The following is a 25,525-nucleotide window of genomic DNA, read 5'->3' as shown; positions in this document are numbered from 1 at the left end:
CTCCCTTCTTCTTCTTACATTTTCTCAAAATTTCACGCACAGAAAATACAAAAAAAAAACATTAGGAAGCTGGAATTAAACAAAAATTCGAAAAAAATGGTTTCAAACAAAATCAAAAGGAAGCTGGAATTTGAAGGTTTGGTTTCAGTTTTTTGGGAATTCGGTGTCGATTCTCCTGGTTTTTGGTGAAGAAACGCTACTGATGTTGTTGTGCTGTTCTCTTGCTTCAGAGATTTATTCTTTTTGGTGGCTCAAAGCAAATATGCCGTGTACCCCCCTATTTCCAAGAAATTTATCAGTACTGGTACTAAATCCTTCAGAATTTATATCATTGCATATTTAAATCCAATTTTGGATTCTTTTCCTTTCCCCCCTTTGTTTGTGTTCGTTTCCCTCTTTTTTTGCTATTTCATTGTTTCAATTTCCCCACTCGTTCCCCTTTTTTCTGTTCTCGCTATCTATTTTTTTGTTTTGTTTTGTTGTTTTTGTTTGAGGAATTCGAAGGAAAAATGCTGTGAGTTCCGTAATCAATTGTTAAATCTAGCACGTCTATTTGCTAAACTGATTTTTAAAGAATTCCGTCTTTGATAAGCTTTGAATTTTCAGTAGGTTGAATTTAGATATTTGAGTTGTTAGATGTTAAGGGATAATTTGGTGTTTGTTGTTGGTAATTAGTCATTGTTAGAATTTCATTTGCAAAGCCACAGATCTGTCGTTTGAGTGGCTCGAAGAATTGAATGTGTTCATTTGAAATGAGCTTAGAAATTGAAATATGTGCTTTAGCTATGTTAAACTATTTTGTTTGTTCTATATTTATTTTATCTCTTCTTATAAGATGGATATGTCAGTTTCTTTGGGTGATTTTTAAATATGGATGGCAAGCTTGAAGGTCAGTTTATTCGATTTGTCCGGTTAATTCTGAGTTTGGATTTAAAATTTAGTGGTGTTGAATGCGCAACTGCTAACAGGCCGTAGGGATTTGAACTTGTAACGAACCAATAGTTAACCCATTTTCCACAATTGACTTCCATAATCCATGGCCCTCACTTTATTAATTTTAACTCTTTAGAAATCGAGGTGTGCCATTAGTTGAATTTTTCATGGCCCTCGCAAACCTTGCTATAACTTGAAAGCACGTAGTTGCTTTAGGCGCGTAATTTAATTACTTTCCTTAAACTCGGGTGTGCATTTCATGTGACCCAAATCCAAATCTCAACAACGTTAAATAAAATGTGTCGTGGACTGAGGGTGCATTTCATGTGGCGTGGTTCAAGGCATGTTTTAAATAACGTTGAATCTTCCTAAAAAATAATTAAAAGCGGTTTAATAAGTTAAAATTGTATCATAGGTTAAAACATGTATTAAAATCAGATAATAGGCCAATTATAATAGTTTAATCGACCGTGCTAGAACCACGGAATCCGGGGGTGCCTAACACCTTCCCTCGGGTTAACAGAATTCCTTATTCAGAATTTCTGGTTCGCAGACTTCAAAAGGAAAGTTGAAATTTCCTCGTTTTGAGATTTAAAATAAACCGGTGACTTGGGACACCAGAAAACAAACTATCCCAAGTGGCGACTCTGAATTGAATAAATAATCCCATTTTGAATAATGTCACTTAAAGTGGAAAAACTCCCATATACTACCTTCGGATGTGTAAAAATGAAGTGTGACACACGCGTAAGGTATGTACTGGATGTCATTAGAACGCTTAGGTAATAATTGAAAAGGGAAGGGTAATTGGGTAGTAAAGGAAATGATGACATGTGCGCTAACACTATGTGTAGCACCCCAATTTAGGGACGATTACCAAGTATTGCACAGAAGTGATCCTATAGGCTAAAAAACCTGGGACCCCCTTTACTCCTTGTTTTAAGAGTAATATCTATTTGTTTAAATTTGCTTATAAGACTAATTAACTTAACTCGAGTTTGGCCGGGACTCACCGTTGTGGACCTCGAGGGGTGCCTAACACCTTCCCCTCAAGGTAATTTCGAGCCCTTACCCAATCTATGGTAATGTAATCATGAGTTATTTGCTCCAGGTGCCCTAACGCACCTTAATCCGTTAGGTGGCGACTCTTCAAATCTCATACCCAATTCCCAAAAGGAAAGGAGTTGTCCCAAAAATGTCGAAACCCGGACTCCGCGAGGAAAAAGGGGGTGCGACAGCTCTGGTTAAGGCAGTCTTTAGCTTCTGAAAGCTCGCCTCACACTCATCCGACCACATGAATAGCGCACCCTTTTGAGTCAATTTGGTCAAGGGTGATGCAATAGATGAAAATCCCTGAACGAATTGACGGTAATAACCCACCAAACCAAGAAAGCTGCGAATCTCTGTGGCTGAGGACGGCCTGGGCCAACTCTGAACCGCCTCTATCTTCTTTGGATCAACCTGAATACCCTCACTGGACACCACGTGCCCCAAGAAAGCCACTGAATTGAGCCAAAACTCACACTTGGAGAACTTTGCATAAAGCTTCTCCTCCCTCAACCGCTGCAATACAACTCTCAAATTCTCGGCGTGCTCCTCCTGACTACGCGAGTACACCACGATATCATCAATGAAAACAATCACAAACGAGACGAGATATGACCGGAACACGCTGTTCATCAAATGCATGAATGTTGCTGGGGCATTGGTCAGCCCAAAAGACATCACAAGGAACTCATAATGACCATATCGGGTCCTGAAAGCTGTCTTAAGAATATCCAAGTCCCTGATCTTCAATTGGTGATACCCTGAACGGAGATCAATCTTGGAGAACACTCTCCCTCCCTGAAGCTGGTCAATTAAATCATCAATACGAGGCAAAGGATACTTGTTCTTGATTGTGACCTTGTTCAACTGCCTGTAATCAATGCACATCCTCATCGTTCCATCCTTCTTCTTCACAAATAAAACAGGCGCACCCCAAGGCGACACACTATGCCGAATAAACCCCTTATCAAGGAGTTCCTGAAGCTGCTCCTTCAACTCCTTCAACACCGCTGGTGCCATATGATACGGTGGAATAGAAATGGCTTGAGTGCCCGACATCAAATCAATACCAAAATCAATATCCCTGTCCGGTGGCATGCCCGGCAGGTCTGCAGGAAACACATCCGGAAAGTCCCTCACTACCGGGACTGAATCAATGGTAGGAGTCTCTACACTGCCCCTCTGGGGCGACCCCCAGCTGACTGTCCTCCACCCCTAGCTGGGTGGGTGGGTGGTGAAGTAACTGGTGTTGAAGTCGAGGGCTGACTCCTCTACTGAGATGAACCCCCAAGACGACGAGGACACTGCCTCCACATATGCCCCAACTCTCCACACTCATATCAACTCCCTAGTGCTGGAGACGGGGACTGAAGGGAAACCCTAGCACCGGGATGACTAGCAGAAGAACCTGGCATAGAAGAGCCCTGAACTGATGGAGCACGGGACGAACTCTGGGCTGGAAGGACACTAAGTGAGGAATGGCCCTGATGAGAACTGTGAGCACCATGGCCTGATGATGCTCCACGATAAGCTGGGCGAGCTGGCTGAGCATGCCTGAATAGGCGGCCTTTGCTGTGCTGAAACTAGCTTTCGTGATGAGTACCACTGAATCCACCCTGACCACGAGGCCTCTTAGCCTCCCTCTCAACCCTCTCCTGACCACGAACCATCTCAATTTGTCGAGCTACATCAACAATCTCATCAAAAGTAGCACCAGATACTCTCTCTCTGGTCATAAGCAACCGAAGCTGAAAACCGAGGCCATCTATAAACCTCCTGATCCTCTCTCGATCCGTGGGAACTAACCAGACCGCATGACGAGCCAACTTGGAGAAAAGCATCTCATACTGTGTAATAGATCTGTCACATTGACGAAGCTGCTTGAACTGCCTGCACAGCTCCTCTCGGCGAGACTCGGGTACAAACTTCTCCAGTAAGAGAATGGAGAACTGCTACCAAGAAAGGGGCACTGAGCCAACCGGCCTACGCCTCTCGTAAGCCTCCCACCAACTAAGTGCAGCACCGGAGAACTGGAAAGTAGTGAACCCCACTGGTCTCCAAAATACCCGCGGTCCGAAGTATCCTCTGACACTTGTCAAAGAAACCCTGGGCATCCTCACAGTTTGCACCATCGAAAGTAGGAGGCTGAAGTCTACCAAACCTCTCCAATCTGTGCTGCTTGTCCTCTGGCATAACAGGAGCTACATAGTCTTGAGAAGCTACAACCGGCTAGGCTGGATGTGCCCCCGGTGTCTAAAGTCCCTGCAGGACCTGCTCAGGTGTGCGAGCGGCGGGAGTCTGAGTGCCTCCCCCTGCCTGAGAAGTAGTTGCGGCTGCAGTAACTGAGACCGCCTGAGCCAGGCCAGTGCACACTGATAGAATTTGGGCCAGGGCCTCCTAAAGGCCTAGAATAACAATAGGCACAGCCGGTGCCTGCGCTGGTACTGCTGGAGCGTCCGCAACTGGGACCTAATCCTGAATTTGGGCGGCTGGTGGATCTGCAGGTGCTGCCTAGCTGTTGTGCGGGCCACACCCCTGCCCCTACCACGGCCTCGACCACATCCTCGGTCTCTAGTCTCCCCAACTGGTGGTACTGGTGGTCGTCCATCCTGATTGGTAGTGCGTGTCCTCACCATCCGTGAGAGAATAGAATAACAGAAGTTTAGTACCAGAATCAACAGATTCGCACGACAGGAATTCAAGAATGTGAAGTTTTTCCTAAAGGTTCTGCAGCCTCCCGAGGATAAGTACAGACGTCTCCATACCGATCCACGAGACTCTACTAAACCTGCTCATGACTCATGAGACCTATGTAACCTAGGCTCCGATACCAACTTGTCACGACCCTAAAACCGACCCGATCGTGATGGCGCCTATCGTGAAACTAGGCCAGCCGACACCATTCCCAATCGAACCATTATTCCATAAAAGTCATTTTTAAGCCATTAATTAACAAATATCTCACAATATAAATTTAAATAAGCAGTGCGGAAATATAACACATGCCCGACATCGGGGTGTCACCAGTCATGAGCAACTACAAACCTATCTAAGAACAAGAAAAGGCTAACATAGTCCGAAGATAAAATACTAAGACAATCTAAGTAAGGTAAGAAGGAGAAGTGCAGGGCTGCTAAAGCCAAGCAGCTACCTAGCCAACTCCGGAGACCTGCTGGAAGACTGATCAGCACTCACTATCGCGCCCCGAGACTCCTGGATCTGCACGTAAGGTGCAGGGAGTAATGTGAGTATGCCAACTCAGTAAGTAATAAAAATAAAAGAAGTTGAGCAGTAAGAAAACAGGTAATTCCACGTCATAACACTACAACAAAATAGTATATTTCCAGAACAATACAGAAAAATCAATTAACTCGTAAAAACAACTCAGTTTCAGTAAAGCCTTTTTAAAACATCTTTCAATAGTTTCAAACAAGAGGTGAAATAGTGAGTAAAAATGATAGAAACATAAACAGCCCCTCGAGCAAAATATCAACAGAACCAGCCCCTTGGGCTACCTCATAATCGCTCGTAATCAGCCCCTCGGGCAACAACATGAAACAACAACAACCCCTCGGGCAATATCACATCACTCACACTGGGTACCCACGCTCACTGGAGGTGTTCAGACTCCGGAGGGGCTTCTACAGCCCAAGCGCTATCACAAGCCATCTCGTGGCATAACAAATCAGGCCCTCGACCTCTCATATATCACATATCAGTACAACATGCTGCGGCGCGCAACCCGATCCCATAATGTCCTCACAACATAAGGCCTGGGCCTCACTCAGTTAGAAACCTCTCAAGCCACTCGGGCAACAGAAAAACCGGATACTCAGCCCGAAATATCATTTAAAGTATCAAAACGGAGTAAGTACGGCTGAGTTATGAAATCAGTAAAATACAGCATGACTGTACAGATATTAAGTAAAAACAGTGAGGAATAGTAGTAAAAAGACCCTAAGGGTCCAAACTGTTGGCACGAGGCCCAAATATGGCATTCAACCCAAAACATGATAATACTTTCCAAAATACAATAATATCAAATAGTTTCCAATAAAATACGCGACTTAATAGTCATACGGGATGGACCAAGTCACAATCCTCAACGGTGCACGACCCCACGCCCGTCATCTAGCGTGTGCGTCACCTTAAAGTAGCACAACGATGTGAAATCCGGGGTTTCATACCCTTAGGATAATATTTGCAATCATTACTTACCTCAAACCGGTTCAAACTCTAGCGCGCGATGCCTTTGCCTCTCGACTCGGCCTCAACTCGCCCCGAATCTATCCAAGATCAGAATCATAACATCAAAATAGGCTAAAGGAACAAATCCCACGCGAAAATAATCAAATTACATCAAAAATCCCGATATTGGCCAAGCCCGACCCCCAGGCCCACGTCTCGGATTCCAATAAAAATCACATCACTAGAATCCTTATCCTCCCACGAGTCTATACATACCAAGAACATCAAAATCGGACCCCAAATGGCCCCTCAAATCCCCAATGGGAACTCTCCAATACCAAGCCCTAATTCTCCAATTTTAACCCTTAATTTCAAATAATTTCAAGCCTAATAAGTAAAATAATGCCATAGAATCGAGTATTGGGTTCAAAAATCTTACCTCCAAGCGTTATCCCATGAATCCCTCTTCAAATCCTCTCAAAAAGCTCCAAACTCGTCTCAAAAATGGAGGAAATAAGATGAAAATCGCGAAGATGACCTTTTATACTTTCTGCCCAGGCATCTCGCACCTGCGGCTCTCTTTTCGCATCTGCGGACCGCTTCTGCGGTCAAAATAACCGCACCTGCGGTTTTTCACTTAAGGGCCCAACTCCGCATCTGCGGCTAAACCTCGCACTTGCGGCCCCGCAGGTGCGTTAGAAGCTCCGCACCTGCGGTCAAGCTCCACCTGACCATTGACCGCTTCTGCGACCTCCTCTGCACATCTGCAACATTGCACCTGCGGACCCCAATCCGCAGGTGCGGAATCAATAGAAGCAGAAAATTCTGCAACTCTACACAACTTCCAAATCTTCCGTCAACCCTCCGAATCCATCGCGAAGCCTTCGGGACCTCAACCAAAAATATGAACAAGTCACGTATCACCATTCAAACTCATATCAACCCTCGGAACACTCAAAACAACGCCGAAAAACCAAATCACCCTCGGATTCAAGCCTAAGGATTCCAAAACATCCGAATTCCGCAATCGATCAAAAAGTCTATCAAACCTCATCCGAATGACCTGTTATTTTGCGCACACATTCCAAATGACACAACGGACCTACTCCAATTTCCGAAATTCCATTCCGACCCCGATATCAAAATTTCCACTACCAATTGGGAAACACCAAAATTCCAATTTTGCCAATTCAAGCCAAAATCTACCACGGACCTCCGAAATACATTCCGATCACGCTCCTAAGTCCCAAATTACCTAACGAAGTTATCCGAGCCATAAAAACCAAATTCCAAGACCATTTACTCACAAGTCAACTTCCGGTTGACTTTTCTAACGAAAAGGCCAACTTAAGAGTCTAAGTGTCTCATTCCTCTACGAAACCACTCCGAACCCAAACTAACCAACACGATGCGATGAAATACAGCTGAACAACACATACAGAAGCAAAAATGGTGGAAACGGAGCGGTAACTCATGAAATGACCGGTCAGGTCGTTACAACTAATTTCTTACCTAGTAGATTCACGCTATCGACTTTCAAAAAGAAGGTGATTCATAAATATTTTAGTAAACTTGTTCCCAAGTTAGTTGTGTGCTCCTACCGATGTAACTAAAAATATATAACATACCATAAATTGGCCATGTTCTTCAGTCTATAAGTTGTTAGCATCGCCCACCTCTCGCTAGAACATCCTAGAGTCCATAATGCTTTAAGTTTTCCATTAAGACATATGAGTATTCTTCGAACGATTAGAAATGGCAAATTTGGTAGTTTCAACTGTAGGAATTATATTAAGAATAGTTCTCTCTTCTCAATAATCTTGGTCAGTTTAGGTGCTTTAGGCATTTAAATCCCTATTTTTTCTTTCTCATTCTTCTCTTGTCTATCTATAATATCCATCAAGATCTCAACTTTTCATTTTTTATCGAGGTAAATACCTTTGTGAAAACACTCTCCGATTGTTATAGTGGTGTACTAGTGGTAATTTCAGGAATGGACTTTATTACACATCGTAGCGGTATGAAAGTCCCTCGTTATGGTACAACAACACTTTTTATTTGCATTTCTACTACTACCGCTTCCCTTTTCTAGGAGACAGTTGCGTGCCGAGTGACAACACTTGTGTCTTTGAACCTCTAGCCAAATTCTATTATTTGTGATTCGTCCTAGCCAAACAGGAATAAAATGAAAGGTGATATATTTAGTTAACCATAATCGTCACGCATGTACGGAGGAACAAGAAAGAAAGACTAGAAACATCCTATCACGTCCTCGAAGAATCACGATTATGGGAATGGCCGCCTACATAACCATAATTGAGATTCTACTACTGACGTGTACTCCATTAGCCACAAAAATAACATAAGCTCTGATACCAATTTTGTCACGACCCAATTTAGGATCATGACTGGCACCTAGGAGCAAGTGCTCCCAAGTAAGCTTCATCGGTATTTTATAAAAAATCGGATAGAGTTTCTCCCGTTTTAGGACTATCCAAATATAAACTTGTCTTAGAAATTAACAACACAACCAACCAATATCCACCAAAATAAGTTATAATCCTCATCAAAGAAGTACTCCCAACACAATAATACTAACTTCATCTCCAAAAATATGATAGGAAAAACTAATACAAGTCACGAATCTATATCAATAAAAGAATACTCATGATACTCATAAAAGCGACTATGGAGCGACTCTAAGAGTTTCAAAAAAAAGGCTATAACAAATACATAACAGTCCTTGCCCACGCGAACAACTGCGAGGCTCACCAGAAACTGTTAACTCGTGTACTCTAATTAACGGAATCCTCGCATGCATCTATTGTTGCCTCTGTAAAAATAATAGCGGGGAGTGATGATAGGCTATAATTGCGTATTTTAGTCACTTATTACACTCTAATTTACTGCACTTTAATTGAGTTTGAACTTTAATCGCTAGTGTTTTGCACTAACTGTGTGTTTTATGCCTTGTAGGAGTGATTTCGAGTTATATAGATGTTATGGAATGAATTCAAGTGATTTGGAGCTTTGAAGTTTGAGTAACAGCCCAAGAAATGAAGCCGAGATCGTGTTCAGGGGTCAAATTTGATAGTTAAGAACAAACGAAGACTCGAGTAGGCATATTGCGCACTGTCTAGTAAAATAGACATAACTCTTTGCTCCGAACTCCATTTGGGCTATATAATATATGGTTGGAAAGCTAACTCAAAGGGATACAACATTCATGTTTTACGTTTTCCAAATCCCAACTGGAACAGGGGGGAAAAACGTGGTCGAAACTGCAACAGCGGACCTGGACGCGGATTGAGGCAGTGCACCGGGAAAATACCGCACCTGGACCGCGACCGCGAGTGTCCAGACCTGAAAAATTATCCTTTTTCGCGTAGGAGAAGGTATAATTGTTTGGGCCCGACCCGAATTGGTATATATACATGGAAAAATGGTATTTTGAGGAGGTAGGACATATTTTTGACACAGATTCGACCTAAGGAGGCATAGACATAATAGGAGCAAGGCGGGGAATTCTTCAACGAGTTTTTCCTTCCTCTTCCTATTTTTTCATTGTTGGTCATGACATTTAGTACTGTAGTTTTACATACTATTATGAATAGCTAATTTGTTATCTAGGGTTTTGATGGAACCTTTTGTAGGATAAATTCTTGTTATGTTTTTATATAATTGAGCCGTTGGATTTCTCTACTTGTTGAACTACGTGTTTATTGTTGTTGATTGAATGGCCATCGATTGACTGTGCCTATTTATTATGTGTTGCTTGAGAAAGGATACATATTTAATCCCTAACGTATGTGAGAAATCAACACAGTGGGTTTAAAGGCAGGTCTAGAAATAACAAAGCCTTGACGTGGTCATAATGAGCGGTTAGATAAAGCCAACTAGCGTAGTTCGAGAGAATATGTCTAGTGAATTTTTGTAGTTGCTCGAGAGAGAATTACGGCACCTAAAGTACTCACGATCAGTGGAGAATACATTGGCGAAATTGTAGGGAACATAGCTAGAAGGATTCCGACAACTGGGGAAATCATAACTCTAGACCTCCTTAATTTAGTCTCCAACCCTTTATCTCGTTAGTTGATAATTTTACTGTTTTGTAGTATTTGTTAGTTAATTAGTTAGAAATATAAATCTCAATCTTTATAATTTAGAAAATTGTTCAAACTTGTCTTCTTAGTGATATTAAACAGATATAGCTAAGCCTTAATTCTCTGTGGGATTCGACTCCGGACTTATAGAACGGATTATATTTGCAGCGACCGCTTATCCTTTTTAGGACTAGAGTTGGGCGTGATCAAATTTTGGCGCCGTTGCCGGGGAACTAATGGTGTAGTTGTAGCTGTATACATTGCTAGGTTTCGAGTTTGAACTTTTATTTTGTTTTGTTTTTTTTTTGTTTTGTATTTTCATTTTTATTTTATTATAACTAATGAAGTTATTATTTTAATATGTTTAGCTTTATTTAACCATTTCGCTAGTTAAGTTGTTATTTCCGCATTGATAGGCTTACCTAGTTGTAGGAACTAGGTGCCATCACGACATGTTCATGGAGGGTGAACTGGGGTCGTGATACAACCACTCCAGAATTAGCCTTACCATCAAGTTCTAAAGGACTCACAATATTCGGTTTGAGAGTGAGATTAGGATGTGTTCTATTGCAAAATGGTCGCATTATAGCTTATGCTCCAAGACTAGAAAAAGCACGAGCAAAACTATCCTACTCATGCTTAGGAGTTAGCTGGAATGGTCATTGCTCGGAAGGTTGGATGCTTTACTTATACGGCGAAACGTATGAGATTCATACTAACGACAAGAACTTAGAGTATATTTTCCAGTAGAAAAACTTGAACCTTCGGTAGTGTTGGTGGATGAAAATTCTTCAAGACCATGATTGTTTCATTGGTATCATTATGGAAAGACCAATATTGTGGCTGGTGCATTGAACAGAAAATTTATGGGCAGCTTGACACATATAGTTCTACAAAAAGGACCTTTGGCTAAAAATATGCAGAGACTAAAGGGTACATATCAAATTTAGTATGGAGAATGTAGAGATATTGTTGGCTTGTGTTAAAGCCAAGTCTTCACTAGTAGAGTACATAAAGGCCACTCAATATGAAGATGAAGATTATGTAAATATCGAGATGAAGTTCTAGCTAGTAAAAGCAATGATATAACTATTGACAGAAATTGTATTCTCGACTAGGTAACTAGATATGTGTACTAGATATAGAAGTGTTAAGATGAGTTAATCTTGAAGAGCTCACAACTCTAAATACGCTAATACATTCAGAGCCTAGTAAGATGTACCATGACTAGAAGAAAATTATATTTGTAGAAAAATAAAGAAGGAAGATCAACTTAACATTGTTTCTAACAGTTTAACTTGTTAGCATGTCAACATTTGTGACTCTCAACCGCACTACAACTCAAGATTCTAAAGTGAAAATAGAATAGAATCAAAGTGAATTATATAACAAAACTACCTCAAATAATTAGAAGTTATAATTATATGTGGGTAATAAGATAATTGAAAACTGACTAACATGGTAGGCACACTATTGCCAGTTAAAACTTCTCACTGTGAGGATAAATATACTCAAATATATATGAATGGAAAATTGTCAAACTAGACGGGGTCTATCCATTATTTTTGATAGAAGATCACAATTTAATGCATGATTTTGAAATAATATTTCCAAGAAACATTGGTTATACGAGTAGATCTTTGTACTCTATTTTATCAGCAGACATATGATCCGTCTAAATGTACCATACAGATGTTGAAGGATATGTTGAGAGCTTACATTTTGAGTTTGGAGGTATCTTGTGAGCTTATATATCTATAGCTGAATTTGCCTACAACTATAGCTATCAGTCTAGTATTTAGGTGGCACTGTATGGAGCGTTGTATTAGTGTATGATGTTATTCTCCTATCAGATGGTTTGAAGCCTATGAGACTAAATTATTAGGATCCGACTTAGTACAAGAAGCTATCGACAAGACCCAGAGATCGGATTGCTCACAAATCATAATAGACAAAATTCTTATGCGAATAATAGGAGAAGAGAGTTGGTGTTCACAATCTGGGATACAGTGTTCCTTCGAGTCTCCCCTATGAAAGGTGTGTGGTTTGGGAAAAGAGGCAAGTTGAGTCGTAGGCTTATAGGACCGTATGAGATACTAGGCCGAATGGGAACTGTAGCTTATCGTTTGGAATTTCCTTCTGAGTTCTCTTTTACTCATCCAGTGTTTCATGTCTCTACGCTATAAAAATGTATATCGAACTCCTCTCAAGTACTTGAAGCACTGACTGTACCGCTTGATGAGAAGTTATCTTACGAGGATGAGACGACAGCTATTGTTGATAGACAAGTAAGAAAGCTACGGTCAAAAGAAATTATGTTCGTGAAAGTCTTATGGAGAAATCATATAGTTGAAGAAGCTACATGGGAAGTAGAAGATACTATGCGAGTCAAATATCCTCATTTATTTCAATCTACAAGTACGTAGTTAAGTTAAATTCGGGGACCGAATTTCATAAGGTGGGGAGAATATAATACTTCATATTTAAGTTAGGGTATATTCTTTTAACATAAATTAACTTTAAAAAAATAAGAAAAAAAAACAAAGGAAAAGAACAGAAGAAAACCTAGTCAACTAAAAGAAAGGGCAAAGCCCACTTGAACGAAAAGAAAAGGGGCTTAAGGATGGGGAAACGAAGCAACTGCTGCTAACAAAGTTAGAAGAGAAGAAAAAAAAAGAACAAAAGATTTGGAGGAGGAAAGCAACGATAGCTTCTGGTTCTAAAATAAGAGGAAAAAATCAAGAAGAGTTCCATAGCTGCTAGCAACTTGGTGCTTCAATATAATTATTCCCAACCATTGTTATTTCTCAATTCAAGGTATATCTTGTTATTTTATTGATATGGGTATCTTTGATTTATCATGATTTTAGTTAAATAGTGATATTTGTAACTTAGTGAGTTCCAATTGAAGTGGATGCAAGAATGCTCATGAAAAAAAATCAGATTTTATATCTAATGGATTAATTGAAAAAGAATCAGATTTTAATTAGTTTTTTCTGAAAATTTAACAATTTATATAGATTGTAAATTGAATACCGCTAGGAGATAGAGGTACTGGAGTATATTTGAGTGAATAATTCGCTTTAGAAATTTACCTTGATAGAGACACGGGCAATTAATGCTTAAACAAGTACGAGAATCTTTTATATATATATATATATTACCAAGACTAAACAACTTTCCTTCTCAAAAATTTACCAAAGACTAAAGAATACAAGGAAGGCAGAGGACAACTTTTAGAGGCATCGACAAAAATTCAACTTTGACAATTTGAAAATCAAACATTGAAACCTTAAGAGTGGGATATCTTGAATAGTTACGAATTAGCTTATACAAGTAAGTTGACACTAGATCAATATGATTTGATTATAGATTGATTGAAGGAAATCTTATGGATTGCTTGAGGTAACGTGTTTGGTATTTCGGTACGAGTATGGTGAGGGTATGGTGAGTAGGAATCTTATCGCAATTTGTGTTTTCATAACCTGCATGGTTTATACATTATTTTGAAAATAAAATGTGTTACTGAATGTTCGAAATTGCACGTGGGACAAGTCTTTTACTTGATATGGTACTGAATAGTTTACTTGAGATGTTTACAGTTATTTAAAATATTCTCACTGATACTAGACATATTTTTCTATTACTAGAGATATGATTACCGTTACAGAAATTGAATTACATGATTTGACAAGAATTAAAATGCCCTGTACTGTTTTGAAAATGCTTCCATGTGAAGATTTACGGTTTACAAAGAAAAGTATGAACGGGAGGAGACTTTGAAGGATCCCGTAGCTAACGACGTGTTCGTTAGATCTGGCGCACCTTGTATTTACTGATTACCAAGTACAGTTATAGCCCTCGCTAATGGGAAGGTAGAACTAGCATACAACTATAGTTTTTCCTCGGGTAGGGACTTACAGTTATATTTGACTCCTTTTACGAAGGGATCCACACAGTGATACAGATTACATGGTCCTTTTTTGGAGGCCTCCCAAATATAAAGATTTGCTATGACATAGTATTTACCGAGTTTATTACTGAATTGTTAAATTGATTTTGTTACAGGAAACACATGATGAGACTGATTGTTATTACCGTTTTAAAAAGGGCATTTTAGTTTGTGATTATTATACAAGCATATTTTCTGACCTGTCCCCTATTAAAAATGGTTGGGGTTAAGTATTATTACTCACTGAGCTAGCGACTCACTCCCCGCTATTATTTTTACAGAGGCAGCAATAAACGCATGCGAGAATTCCGTTAATTAGAGTACACGAGTTGACAGTTTCTGGTGAGCCCTGCAGTTGTTCGCGTGGGCAAGGATTGTTATTTATTTGTTATAGCATTTTTCTTGAAACTCTTAGAGTCGCTCCGTAGTCATTTTTATGAGTATCATGAGTATTCTTTTATTGATATAGATTCGTGACTTGTATTAGTCTTTCCTATCGTATTTTTGGAGATGAAGTTAGTATTATTGTGTTGGGAGTACTTCGTTGATGAGGATTATAACTTGTTTTGGTGGATATTGGTTGATTGTGTTGTTAATTTCTAAGACATGTTTATTTTTGGATAGTCGTAAAATATGGAAAACTCTTTTCGATTTTCTGTAAAATACCGAGATGGAGAATTTGTAACCCCCTATTTAGACTTTTGGGCCCTTCATCTTTCTGAATCGAGACCCGGCCCGGCTCGCGTCGTTCCAACAATAAGACTTACTTGGGAGCACTTGCTCCTAGGTGCCGGTCATGATCCTAAATTGGGCCGTGACACTTATCCAGTAAACTCAACTTTTTGTAACAACCCTACTATGTATCCGAACTCCTCTCTTGATGTTTGCATTAGTAATTGTTGTAATAGTTACTGTTGTAGTAGCTGTAAATTGGTGTATGCTACACACTACCTTCTCAGTACGTATGCTTTGCTTTAGTTAATGACAAGTTTTATCTTTCCTACCAAAAAAAAGATTCTACTTTTTAAAGGAATTTACATTAAAAAGTGCATTTCAATTTTACCATTGAGATTTCTAGCTGTCTTGTGCTTTTGTACGATATTCATTCCATGGAGCAGAAGTATACTCCAACTACGAACGCAAACATAATTAGTAAGTAGCCGTGTACAAGCTCCCTACTCAAAATACATAAATGAAATTAATTTCTATGGCCGATTCTCACAGACCTTAAAACGCTTTGGGCCTACTATGGGCATTTCAGAAAAGCCCAATAGAAATAGAGCCCTAAAGAGAAAGTCCATAATCACGAGTGACATTTGGGTGAAAGTAATTGAAAAATAGCCGGCGTTTAGAAAGTTATTGAAAATTAGCTACTAATTTGCTGAAACATGGAATGTTCCAGCATAATATGCCGGATTATAGGGCTCGCATAAACTTTCAGCATATTATGTTGGAACTCTAGCACACAGAAAGTTCCAGCATAATATGCTGGATAATGGAGCTTCTATGTATAAACATCCAGTATTATATATTGGAACTCCAGCATATTATGAAATTTCAGCATATTATGCTGGAATTTCATATGTAAAAAATTCAAAATCCAGCAATTGCTGGAATTTTTTCGGATTTTAAAGGTGTTTTTTCTCAAATTTTATCTTTACACAAAAAAAGTTGCTAAATTTTAATTTTTTTTGAAACTATGGATATTTCTAATTACTAATTGTAAATTTGGCTATTTCAAATCTTTTTCTCTCTTGCCTCTCACATCACAGCACGTGACTTTCCATATACCTTTAAGATTCGCACCAAAGTTTCCAGAAAATCCCGCGCGGAATCCAAACTCACACTCTTAACCGAATTTAAACCCGAGTATACAATCCAATAACCTCATATAAACGCCTCCCGCCCCACTTTTTATTCTCCCTTCGCGAAAAACCCTAGTTCTATATTTAGGGTTTCCAGTTTTGGCCTGTAGATTTTGCTCCTCCTTCTACTCTTTTTCGCTACTTACCCTTACAAATCTTGTTCATTTACGCGTATTTTTGTTCTCTTTAGCTTATACGTAACCAATTTTTACAGTAATTGTTGTTCACTTGCTTCGAACCTCGATCTGTGAGTTAACCTGCTATGGACAACCGAAAGAGAAACAGAAACGATGCTGGTGCCAACGTCAATGGCGGTGTAAAGAAATATAAGCCAGGTTTTTATACATTATTCTTTCATATCTTTTTCTTTAGCAGTATACTTTTTTTTTTTGAATTCATGCTTGTTTGGGGCCCCAGTGAATTGGTCTAGCGGAAAGAGGCGTGATGTGTGTTTACTTGGCGTGATGTGTGTTTACTAGGCGCATGTCACGAGTTCAAACCCAAAGCTTGGTATTTAAGGGGAGAAAGGTTGAGCTGGTATTTAAGTGGAGAAGAGTAGTGGTCGGACTATTTAAGTGGGGATATCTCGCTTATAAAAAAGTTCATGCTTCTTTTGGGTTGTGCTTCGAACTTTTTAACTATGCTTTTGATAATAGGAATATTTATAAGGATTAACTGTACGTCCCCTGTTCAACTTTTGGTATATGTTTTGTGGTTCGATTCAGTGTGGCTATCTTGTACATATGTTGGGATGCATGTTCATTTTACTTTGAACTTCTTTTGATATAGCGGAAGTAGATTTATTAGTAGTTACTCTTAATAGAAAAAACAAAGAAACAGAATTCCTATTTTTAGAGTCCAAACTCCTTTCTTTAAGGTTCATCTGGAGGCAAATATATGACTTCTCTAATTTCTAAGAGGGAATAAGTAGAAAATAAAAGAGAACTTTCTGTCCACATCTGTTTACTCAGAAAGATGTTCAGTAGATTTTTAATTTAATTCAATTGGGCTGAAGGAACAGCTCCATGAATGTTCTGTTATAACATAAAAACTTTAAACATTATAGTATAATATAGTTATCCTTGCATTCTCTGATGGAATGATATGTCTCATACATACATGTGTAATGGCGGATCGAGCATGTAAACAATGGTCCAGCTGAACCCAGCTTTTTTGACACAGGAGTATAGATACATATGTGGGAATTGGTTGGGAAAGTATTACATTGTGAATCCACAATAATGGGTTCAAGGTAAAAACCTTAATGCCGAATCCAGCAAATTAAAATCTTGAATCTGCCTATGTACATGTCAGGACCTTGTCATGTTCCGATTAACTTGTTTTGGTTTAAAAAATGGTAGAAAAAGAAGTCATTAAATTTGTAGGAATTATTCCTGTCGGAAAAAGAAATTTACTGAATTCATGATTCAATATTGCTACAATTGCTTCTCTAATGAGATGGATGAGAAGATTTGGTGAACTTCTCTTATGATATTTAGCTTCTTTCAATGTTTTCAACTTACACAATTTAGTTGAATTTTGCTGGTAATAAGGATATGATATCTGCTAATTTTCATCTAGCATGAATTTTAACAAGATTTCTAACTGGGATAAATAATTAATTTGGTTCAACAGAAATGGACTCCTTATCAAGTGGTATAGGAAGCAAATCAAAGCCATGCACGAAGTTTTTCAGGTTCAAATCTTTGCCTACCTAATGAACTTTAATTTATATAGACTTTAAGTTAATGTGAAGTGCAACATTTACAATTGCTAATATAAATGCCGATTTCTGCTTGTGAGTCTGTTAAATGCTTATAAAGCTGTAGAAGCTTAATGACGATGCAATTGTTTGTGAACATTTTTTGTTGAGAATAGATACTCCCAGCTATAATGCACTTGGAGGAATGAGAATTGGTTTCTAATATATCAACAGTTTTATAAATTTATACCTAATTTTTACTGTAATGGTGTGTTATCAGTCTTTCTTTATACATTGAAAACAGGTATGTTGGTCCACCTTTCATTTCTAAGATGTACTATCTAAAGCTTCTCAAAGTTCTCTCTTTCGGCCTAATAAGGATTTCTGTTTAACAGCTTAGTTGTCGTCTTACTCGACATTCTTATGAACTGAGTGTAGCAATCAGTGAATTTAATCTTGTAAACCTCTTTAGCTGGTCTTCCAGTTAGTGAGTTTTTGGGCGAAGTCTTGTGCTGCATGATGTTACTTAAGGCACCTGAGGGCCGATTCTCTCTCTCTCTCTCTCTCNTAATTTTTAACTAAGACTTGACTTGCTGTCCATGTAGTAAAAATCATATTCTTAGAGGATTTATTATGGCTATACCTTATTAAAATATGACTCACAAATATTTTGATGAAATACCTGAATGAAGTGTGCACGTCTCTCTCTCTCTCTCTCTCTCTCTCTCTCTCTCTCTCTCTCTCTCTCTCTCTCTCTCTCTCTCGCTCCCTCTATACATGAGATTTTTTGCTTTTGATGCTCATTAATATAAATGTTTATTCCTCTCTACCTCCACAATATAGGGGTAAGGTCTGCATACACACTACCCTCTTCAGATCCCACATCTGGGATTACATTGATTTTTGTTGTTGTTGTTGTTGTCTTTTTAATGTTTATTCGCTAGTATGCTTTTTCTTTTTAAAAGAATGAATATGTAATCATTAGTTTCTGTCGTACTTTCTGAGTTGATTGGTTGACAAGCAAAACTTAATCTACATAGATAATAGAAGTTCTTATTAGATTTGCCACTGTATCCGCTGAATTTAACCAGGACACATACCTTAAGGCTAGTTTCTTTTACGTATGCAGTGTGTGTGATTTATGTTGCTGATTTATTTTTGAACTCATGCACATTGTTCTCTCGGCTTTCCTTTTTCATAGCTGTTAGCATATCTTTCGGTTCTTCTATAAATTCATCCAGATGAATATTTTTCTTGTCCTTTGCGTTGACTGGGTGAAAGTCATGAGTTTTGCTTTTTTTATTTTGCATTTTTGATTAAGATCAACTCTATTCTTTAGTTATGTTCTGTATTGGTTGGAATGAATATATCTTAGTTTTGTTTCCTTTCATAGTGGGGGCATAAGTGAAGAGGTTCTCATCCTGTCCTGCAAGTTGGAACATAGAATTCTGCACTTCAAACCCTTTAACTTTCTTGTTTTGTGAGTTTCTTTTCCTTGAATCATGACTGTTAAACCCTTTTACATCACCTTAATGCAAGAGGAGACTGGGATTGGGTTAGCTGTGAAGGGCACTTATGCCTTGTGTTTAGAAAGTATCCCAGTCCCCAGATGAAATATTTTGCTTTAGTATCGTAATCCAGTTGTGTGGAACTGTGCTGCTTTCCATCTGTTGTGCCTGAATTGCTATGCTGGCTAATTGTGATGGGAAATTTGGTTTTAGAGTGGCCTAAGCTGATGCTTGATTCTTTTGGTTGTGCAGTACTGCTGGCTGCCCCTTTGGTGAGAACTGCCATTTCCTTCACTACGTCCCTGGTGGCTATAATGCTGTGGCTCAGATGATGAAAATGGTACCAGCTCTATCATCGAGAAATACTGCAGCACCCCCCATGTCCAATGGAAATGCTTCTTCTGTGAAAACCAAACTTTGCAACAAATACAACACAGCTGAGGGATGCAAATTTGGAGACAAATGCAATTTTGCTCATGGGGAGTGGGAAATCGGAAAGCCTATCATGCCTTCACAGGAGGATCCACGTGCAATGGGGGTTGGACCAGTTCCAGGCCGTTTTGGTGGGCGGATAGAGCCTGCTGTTTCAGGACCTGCGGCTAGTTTTGGTACGTCAGCCACTGCTAAGATCAGTGTAGATGCTTCCCTGGCTGGAGCCATCATTGGGAAGGGTGGAGTGCACTCTAAGCAGATTTGTAGGCAGACAGGTGCCAAGCTAGCAATCCGGGATCATGAAACAGATAAAAATCTCCGAAACATTGAGCTAGAGGGCACGTTTGAACAAATTTCACAGGCTAGTGCCATGGTAAGGGAGTTGATCAATAGCCTTGGTTCAGTAGGTGGCCCTGGAAGAACACCTGCAATTCCTGGTGGTGCTGCTCCTCCAGGTAGCAACTTCAAGACAAAGTTGTGTGAGAATTTTGCTAAAGGGTCTTGCACTTTTGGAGACAGGTGCCACTTTGCTCATGGTGCTGCTGAATTGCGGAAAACAGGTGTGTGACCTTGATAGGCTGCTTCACGCTTTGTGGTATCTAGCTTGTTGGCACGCATGTGAACCATTGTATTATTCTCAATTTTGGGCTCTGGTTATGCAATGCAACTTTGTGGGGGGAACTGGGTTTTGTTTTGGTATTGAGGCGTTTTTGATATTTTATAAAAGCAGAAGTTCTAGTTGTAGTAATGCATATATCTCTGATTTCTTGTGCTCCATTTGGTAACTTGCTGAGCTATGAGCCGTTTTTGCTGATTTTTATTGATGCACCTTTTGGACTGAAGTACATAGAATTGTTAGGAGTATATAGTTAAGGGAAACTTACAAAAATGTCCCAAATAAATCTCAACTTACCACTCGCCATTAGTCATAGACTTACCAAAACTAGCCAACAAAAATTGAAACACCAAATAATAGGATTCTTTCTATCAAAGAATCATATGTAAAAATCACCTTCCATTTTTTTAAGCGTGATAGCAACATTAGATACAAGATGTAAAGGAAATCTCATGGACGGGGTAGCAAATAAGGTGATGAAATACAAAAATTTATACAATATTCCAAAAATCTAAGCAAAAAAGGAACTTTTTCAATGGGTATAGTTGAAATTCATTGAAAATATATAGATAAGTCAATATACAAAATTTGAGGAAGATTGGAGGTGATTTGGACTGGTTTTGTACCAAAATTCGTAATTAAATCGAGTTCAAAAAGTCTTCTGCGACACATGTATCAAACATGTATCACGCATGTATGTGTATACATGGATATACATGTGATACACAATTGATACAAATATGATACATATGTGATACACAAATGATACACAGTGTGATACACATATTTTTTTTCATGTTCAGCTTTTACTTCGAATTTTCAATTCAAACCACCTCAAAACTTCACCAAATCATCCCAAAACTGAGATTCAAGCTCCTTAAGTTGTGCCCAATCTATTCTAATAACACCCACTCAAAACAAAGCAAAAAATTTGATATTTTTTTGCTTCAAATAGCTAATTGGCTAATTTGGCTAATATTAGTAATATTTTATCAATTGGCCAATTTTTATAATGATCTACTTATAAATGGACATAGCTGGTAATTCCCGTATAGTTAAATAATTTAAGAATTATACATTTGGAATCCTGGAATAAACTGCGTGATATCCTATAATATGAATTGTAAATAGTAGCAAATTAAAATTCTTGAATACTTGAAGAAATAAAGATGGAAAATCAACATTTAGTTTAACATTAATGATTAAGGTAATACTTAATTCTAAGTCATTGTTTGGTCATCGAACACATTTACGAAATTTTAGGCCATAGTCAGACGTTTGAGAATTCTCAAACAACTTTGAGTTCGATGCAGGGAAGATATATAAAGAGAATGGATGTAGGAAGGTAGATTTCACGAGGCTGATAATGATTGAGAAGGTCACATGCTAACTCTAATCAAATATGTAGGAGAACTACATGCAAGAAGATCTATGGAAGAATATCATCATGTAAACAACGAGAGCAGAATTAATGAGTTAAGTCAATAATGCAATAGGCCAAAACGTTTCTTGTTTATTTCAAAAGAGTTTATGTTCTACAATCTACATAAAAATATTTATAGAGTCAAGTCAATAAAAATGTACTTAACAAGCATTAATTACTAATCCTGAATAAATGGTAAATAATTTGTTATGGCAAATTAATTTATTATGTGTAAAAAGAATTTGATACAATTTGTGCATATAGTTTAAACACTTTTTGAAATTACATGCAAGAAAATTCTATGGTCTCACGAAGGAACAAACTATTTTTCCCTAGGTGTGTTTGATTCGTACTATAGAATGAGATGAAAAAAAAAAAATACAATTTTGAAAAAGAAAGTTTCGTATGATAGACCATATTTGGATGATTCTATCGAATTTTAAACACATACCCAGAGCCCACGCAGCGAAATTAAACGCAGCGAAATTAAACAAGAAACGTACCTTCAACCGTGGTTGTTCAAGTGTTCTAGAGAATCACCTTTGATTGAGCTTGTAAACCCTAGGAGCCTTCTAGCCTTGCATATTATTGGATACTAAGACTGATGGAATCACATGTGTATTTATAGGTAGGTTAGGGACTCTTAGGCAAATACTTTAGCCATAAGAACTTCTCCATAAATTATAATTGCCCTACGAACTCCTAATAAAAAATATTTCTTTCCATCAAAGAAACTACCATATATGCATAACTACAGAATATTATCTGATATATTATTTACTTGGAGACAAGGTAAATAATTTATTACATAATATGTGGGCCACACTAGAAGTCTCTAGAAGAGATGGTAAATTTCTAACATTCTCTCACTCGGTCCACATATCAAAATCAGATAATCCTTTATGAGAGATAAATATAATAATATGGCCATGGACTTTATCACTCAACTAAAAGTTATGCAACAATGACTTTAACTAGAACATATCAATACATGAATTATGACGGTCATGCTCTTAAACAAACAATTCCTTCCATATATTATGATGTAAAATATGTTCTAACAAAGTGTCATCAACTTTATGAATGAACTTAATATAAGTCATTAAGAGTCCAACTTTATTTATCCAAGATCACAAAATAATACATGAAAAAACAAGTGTGCTCTGTCATATATATCAAAATAAACATAATGTCTAGACAAACTGTTAGAGAGCAAAGCAAGACTAAATTGAGCTACTAAGTCCCACATGAGTTACATGATCCTTGAAATTATTAGCCGGCAAACCTTTAGTCATATGATCAACAATCATCAAAATAGTACTGACATGCTCAAAACACACATCTTGCTTCTTGACATAGTCGCTAACCATCAAATACTGTATGTCGATATGTTTGCTTCGGCTGCCACTTTTATTATTCTTAGAAAAGAAAACTGCAACTGAGTCGTCACAGAAGATTGTCAATGGCCTTGAAATGAAATCAACAATCCTAAGGCCGGAAATAAAGTTCTTCAACCATAACGCCTGTGATGTAGCTTCATAGCATGTTATAAATTCAGCCCCCTAGTGGATGTTGCAACAATTGTCTGCTTGACATTTCTACAAAATACAACCCCTCTAGCAAGAGGAAAAATATATTCTGAAGTAGATTTACTAGTGTCTTTGCATCCACGCAAATCAAAATCTGAATATCCAATCACCTCCAATGAGTCAGAGTATTTGTATGTGAGCTTAAAATTCTTGGTTCCTTGCAAATATCTTAAAACCCTTTTACCAGCTTTCCAATGGTCAAGACCAGGGTTACTTTGATATCTGCCAAGCATTCCTACCGCAAAGGCAATATTATGTCTAGTGCAGACTTGTGCATACATAAGGCTCCCAACAAACGAAGCATAGGGAATGCCTTTCATTTGTTTCTTTTTATAATGCATTTTGTGTACATTGATTCAACGATAATTTATCACCTTTAATTATGAGTGCTGCTATAGGTGAACAATTCTTCATCCCGAATCTTTCTAGAATTCTTTCAATGTAGGCCCTTTGAGACAGTCTAAGTGATCTTTGGGATCTATCTCTGTGAATCTCTATGCCAATGACATAAGAGGCTTCACCCATATCCTTCATCTCAAAATTCTAGATAAGGAACTGTTTAGTCTCGTGCAACAAACCCAAATCGCTACTTGCAAGTAAAATATCATCCACATATAGGACTAGAAAAATATATTTGCTCCCACTTATCTTAAGGTATATACATTGATCAATGATGTTCTCCGTAAATTCAAATGAAGAAACAACATTATAAAATTTAATATACCATTTGCGGGAAGCGTGCTTTAGCCCATAAATAAATTTATTCAATTTGTAAAGAAGGTGACTTTTGTCCTTATCACATTATCTTCAGGCTGACGCATGTATACCTCCTCTTCAAGATCTCCATTTAGGAAAGTTATTTTCACATCTATTTGATGTAACTCTAAATCAAAATGAGCTACTAATGCCATGATTATTCTCAATGAATCCTTCTTTGATACTAGAGAGAAGGTTTCATGATGATTAATGCCTTACCTTTGAGTAAAACTCTTGGATACAAGCCTGGCTTTATATCATTCGATATTACCAGAAGAGTCTCTTTTAATTTTAAAAATCCATTTGGAACCTATAGTAGAGGCTCCTTTTAGTAATTCGACGAGATCCCAGACTTTATTTTTAGCCATAGATTTTAACTCTTCTTTCATGGCGCCATACCAAAGTGTGGAGTTTTTTCCACTCATATCTTGTGAAAACGAGCATGGATCATCTTTTAGTCCAATATCATAACCAGACTCTTGGAGATATACAACATAGTCACTAAAAATTATTGATTTTCGAACTCTTGAGAATTTTCTTACTCCCACAGGTTCATGCAAAATGGGTTGATCTTCATGTGGCTCTTTAAGCAGTGGTGACTCTTGAACTTGTTGTTGTTCAGATAATTCATGAGAATTTTTCTGAGCAACATTCAAGTTCTCAATATATAAAGGTACCACAAGTGGTTCCCTTATTTCTTATAGTTCCATCCTTTTAGTCAAACCACTCCCACTTTCTTTATATTCCTCAAGAAATTTAGCATTTCTAGCCTCAATAATTTTAGGAGAATGAGAAGGAAAATAAAACGTAAATACCTTAGAGTTAACCGCATAACATATAAAATAATTGCTTATTGTTCTTTCATCCAACTTCTTTAGTTGTGGGTTATAAACCCTCACTTCAGTTGGACATCTACAAACGTGTAAATGGTTTAAACTAGGTTTTCATCCTCTCTATAACTCAAAAGGTATCTTGGGAAGAGTCTTGGATGGAGCCCTATTTAAAACATACACAACGGTTTTTAAGGCTTCGCTCCATAAAAATAAAGGTAAGCTTGATCTGCTAATCATGCTTCTTACCATATCTATTAATGTCCGGTTCTTTCTTTCTGCTACACTATTTTGTTGAGGTATTTCTGGCATGGTATATTGGGCAATTATACCTTCATTTTCAAGAAACTCTGCAAATGGACCCTTAAATTGTCCCTAATCTATGTACCTAACATAATATTCTCTACCCTATCAGATCTTACATTTTTGATCTTAGTACCAGTTTGTTTCTCTACTTCTGTTTTGTAAACTTTAAAAGCATCAAGTGCTTCTGATTTGTTAAATAGAAAATAGAGATACATATATCTTGAATAGTCATCAATAAATAAGATAAAGTATCTCACACCATTCAAGCAAGGGGT

General features: G+C 38.0%; 1 protein-coding gene and 1 long non-coding RNA gene across 2 annotated transcripts; both read left to right on the top strand.

The window, feature by feature from the left end:
* Positions 1-12,893: 12,893 nt before the first annotated feature.
* LOC109243655 lies at positions 12,894-14,702 on the top strand. The gene is made up of 2 exons (XR_002070594.1): positions 12,894-13,088; positions 14,505-14,702. It is a non-coding gene; the product is annotated as an uncharacterized LOC109243655 (long non-coding RNA).
* A 1,414-nt stretch (positions 14,703-16,116) lies between these two features.
* On the top strand, positions 16,117-20,544 carry LOC109243657 (zinc finger CCCH domain-containing protein 14-like). Its single transcript, XM_019410617.1, has 3 exons — positions 16,117-16,423; positions 17,724-17,784; positions 19,551-20,544. The coding sequence occupies exons 1-3, from the start codon at positions 16,351-16,353 to the stop codon at positions 20,296-20,298; spliced, it is 882 nt and encodes a 293-aa protein (XP_019266162.1). The 5' UTR covers positions 16,117-16,350; the 3' UTR covers positions 20,299-20,544.
* The last annotated feature ends 4,981 nt before the right edge of the window (positions 20,545-25,525 follow it).

Source organism: Nicotiana attenuata, unplaced genomic scaffold (genome assembly GCF_001879085.1).
Source record: "Nicotiana attenuata strain UT unplaced genomic scaffold, NIATTr2, whole genome shotgun sequence".
NCBI lineage: Eukaryota > Viridiplantae > Streptophyta > Magnoliopsida > Solanales > Solanaceae > Nicotiana > Nicotiana attenuata.
This window is presented reverse-complemented; position numbering and strand designations above follow the sequence as displayed.

Excerpts from the sequence above, each read along its gene's own strand:
- LOC109243657 (XM_019410617.1), top strand. The coding sequence starts at position 16,351 with ATGGACAACCGAAAGAGAAACAGAAACGATGCTGGTGCCAACGTCAAT. Across the intron at positions 16,424-17,723 it reads TGTAAAGAAATATAAGCCAG|AAATGGACTCCTTATCAAGT; the intron begins GTTTTTATACAT and ends TTGGTTCAACAG. Across the intron at positions 17,785-19,550 it reads CCATGCACGAAGTTTTTCAG|TACTGCTGGCTGCCCCTTTG; the intron begins GTTCAAATCTTT and ends TTGGTTGTGCAG.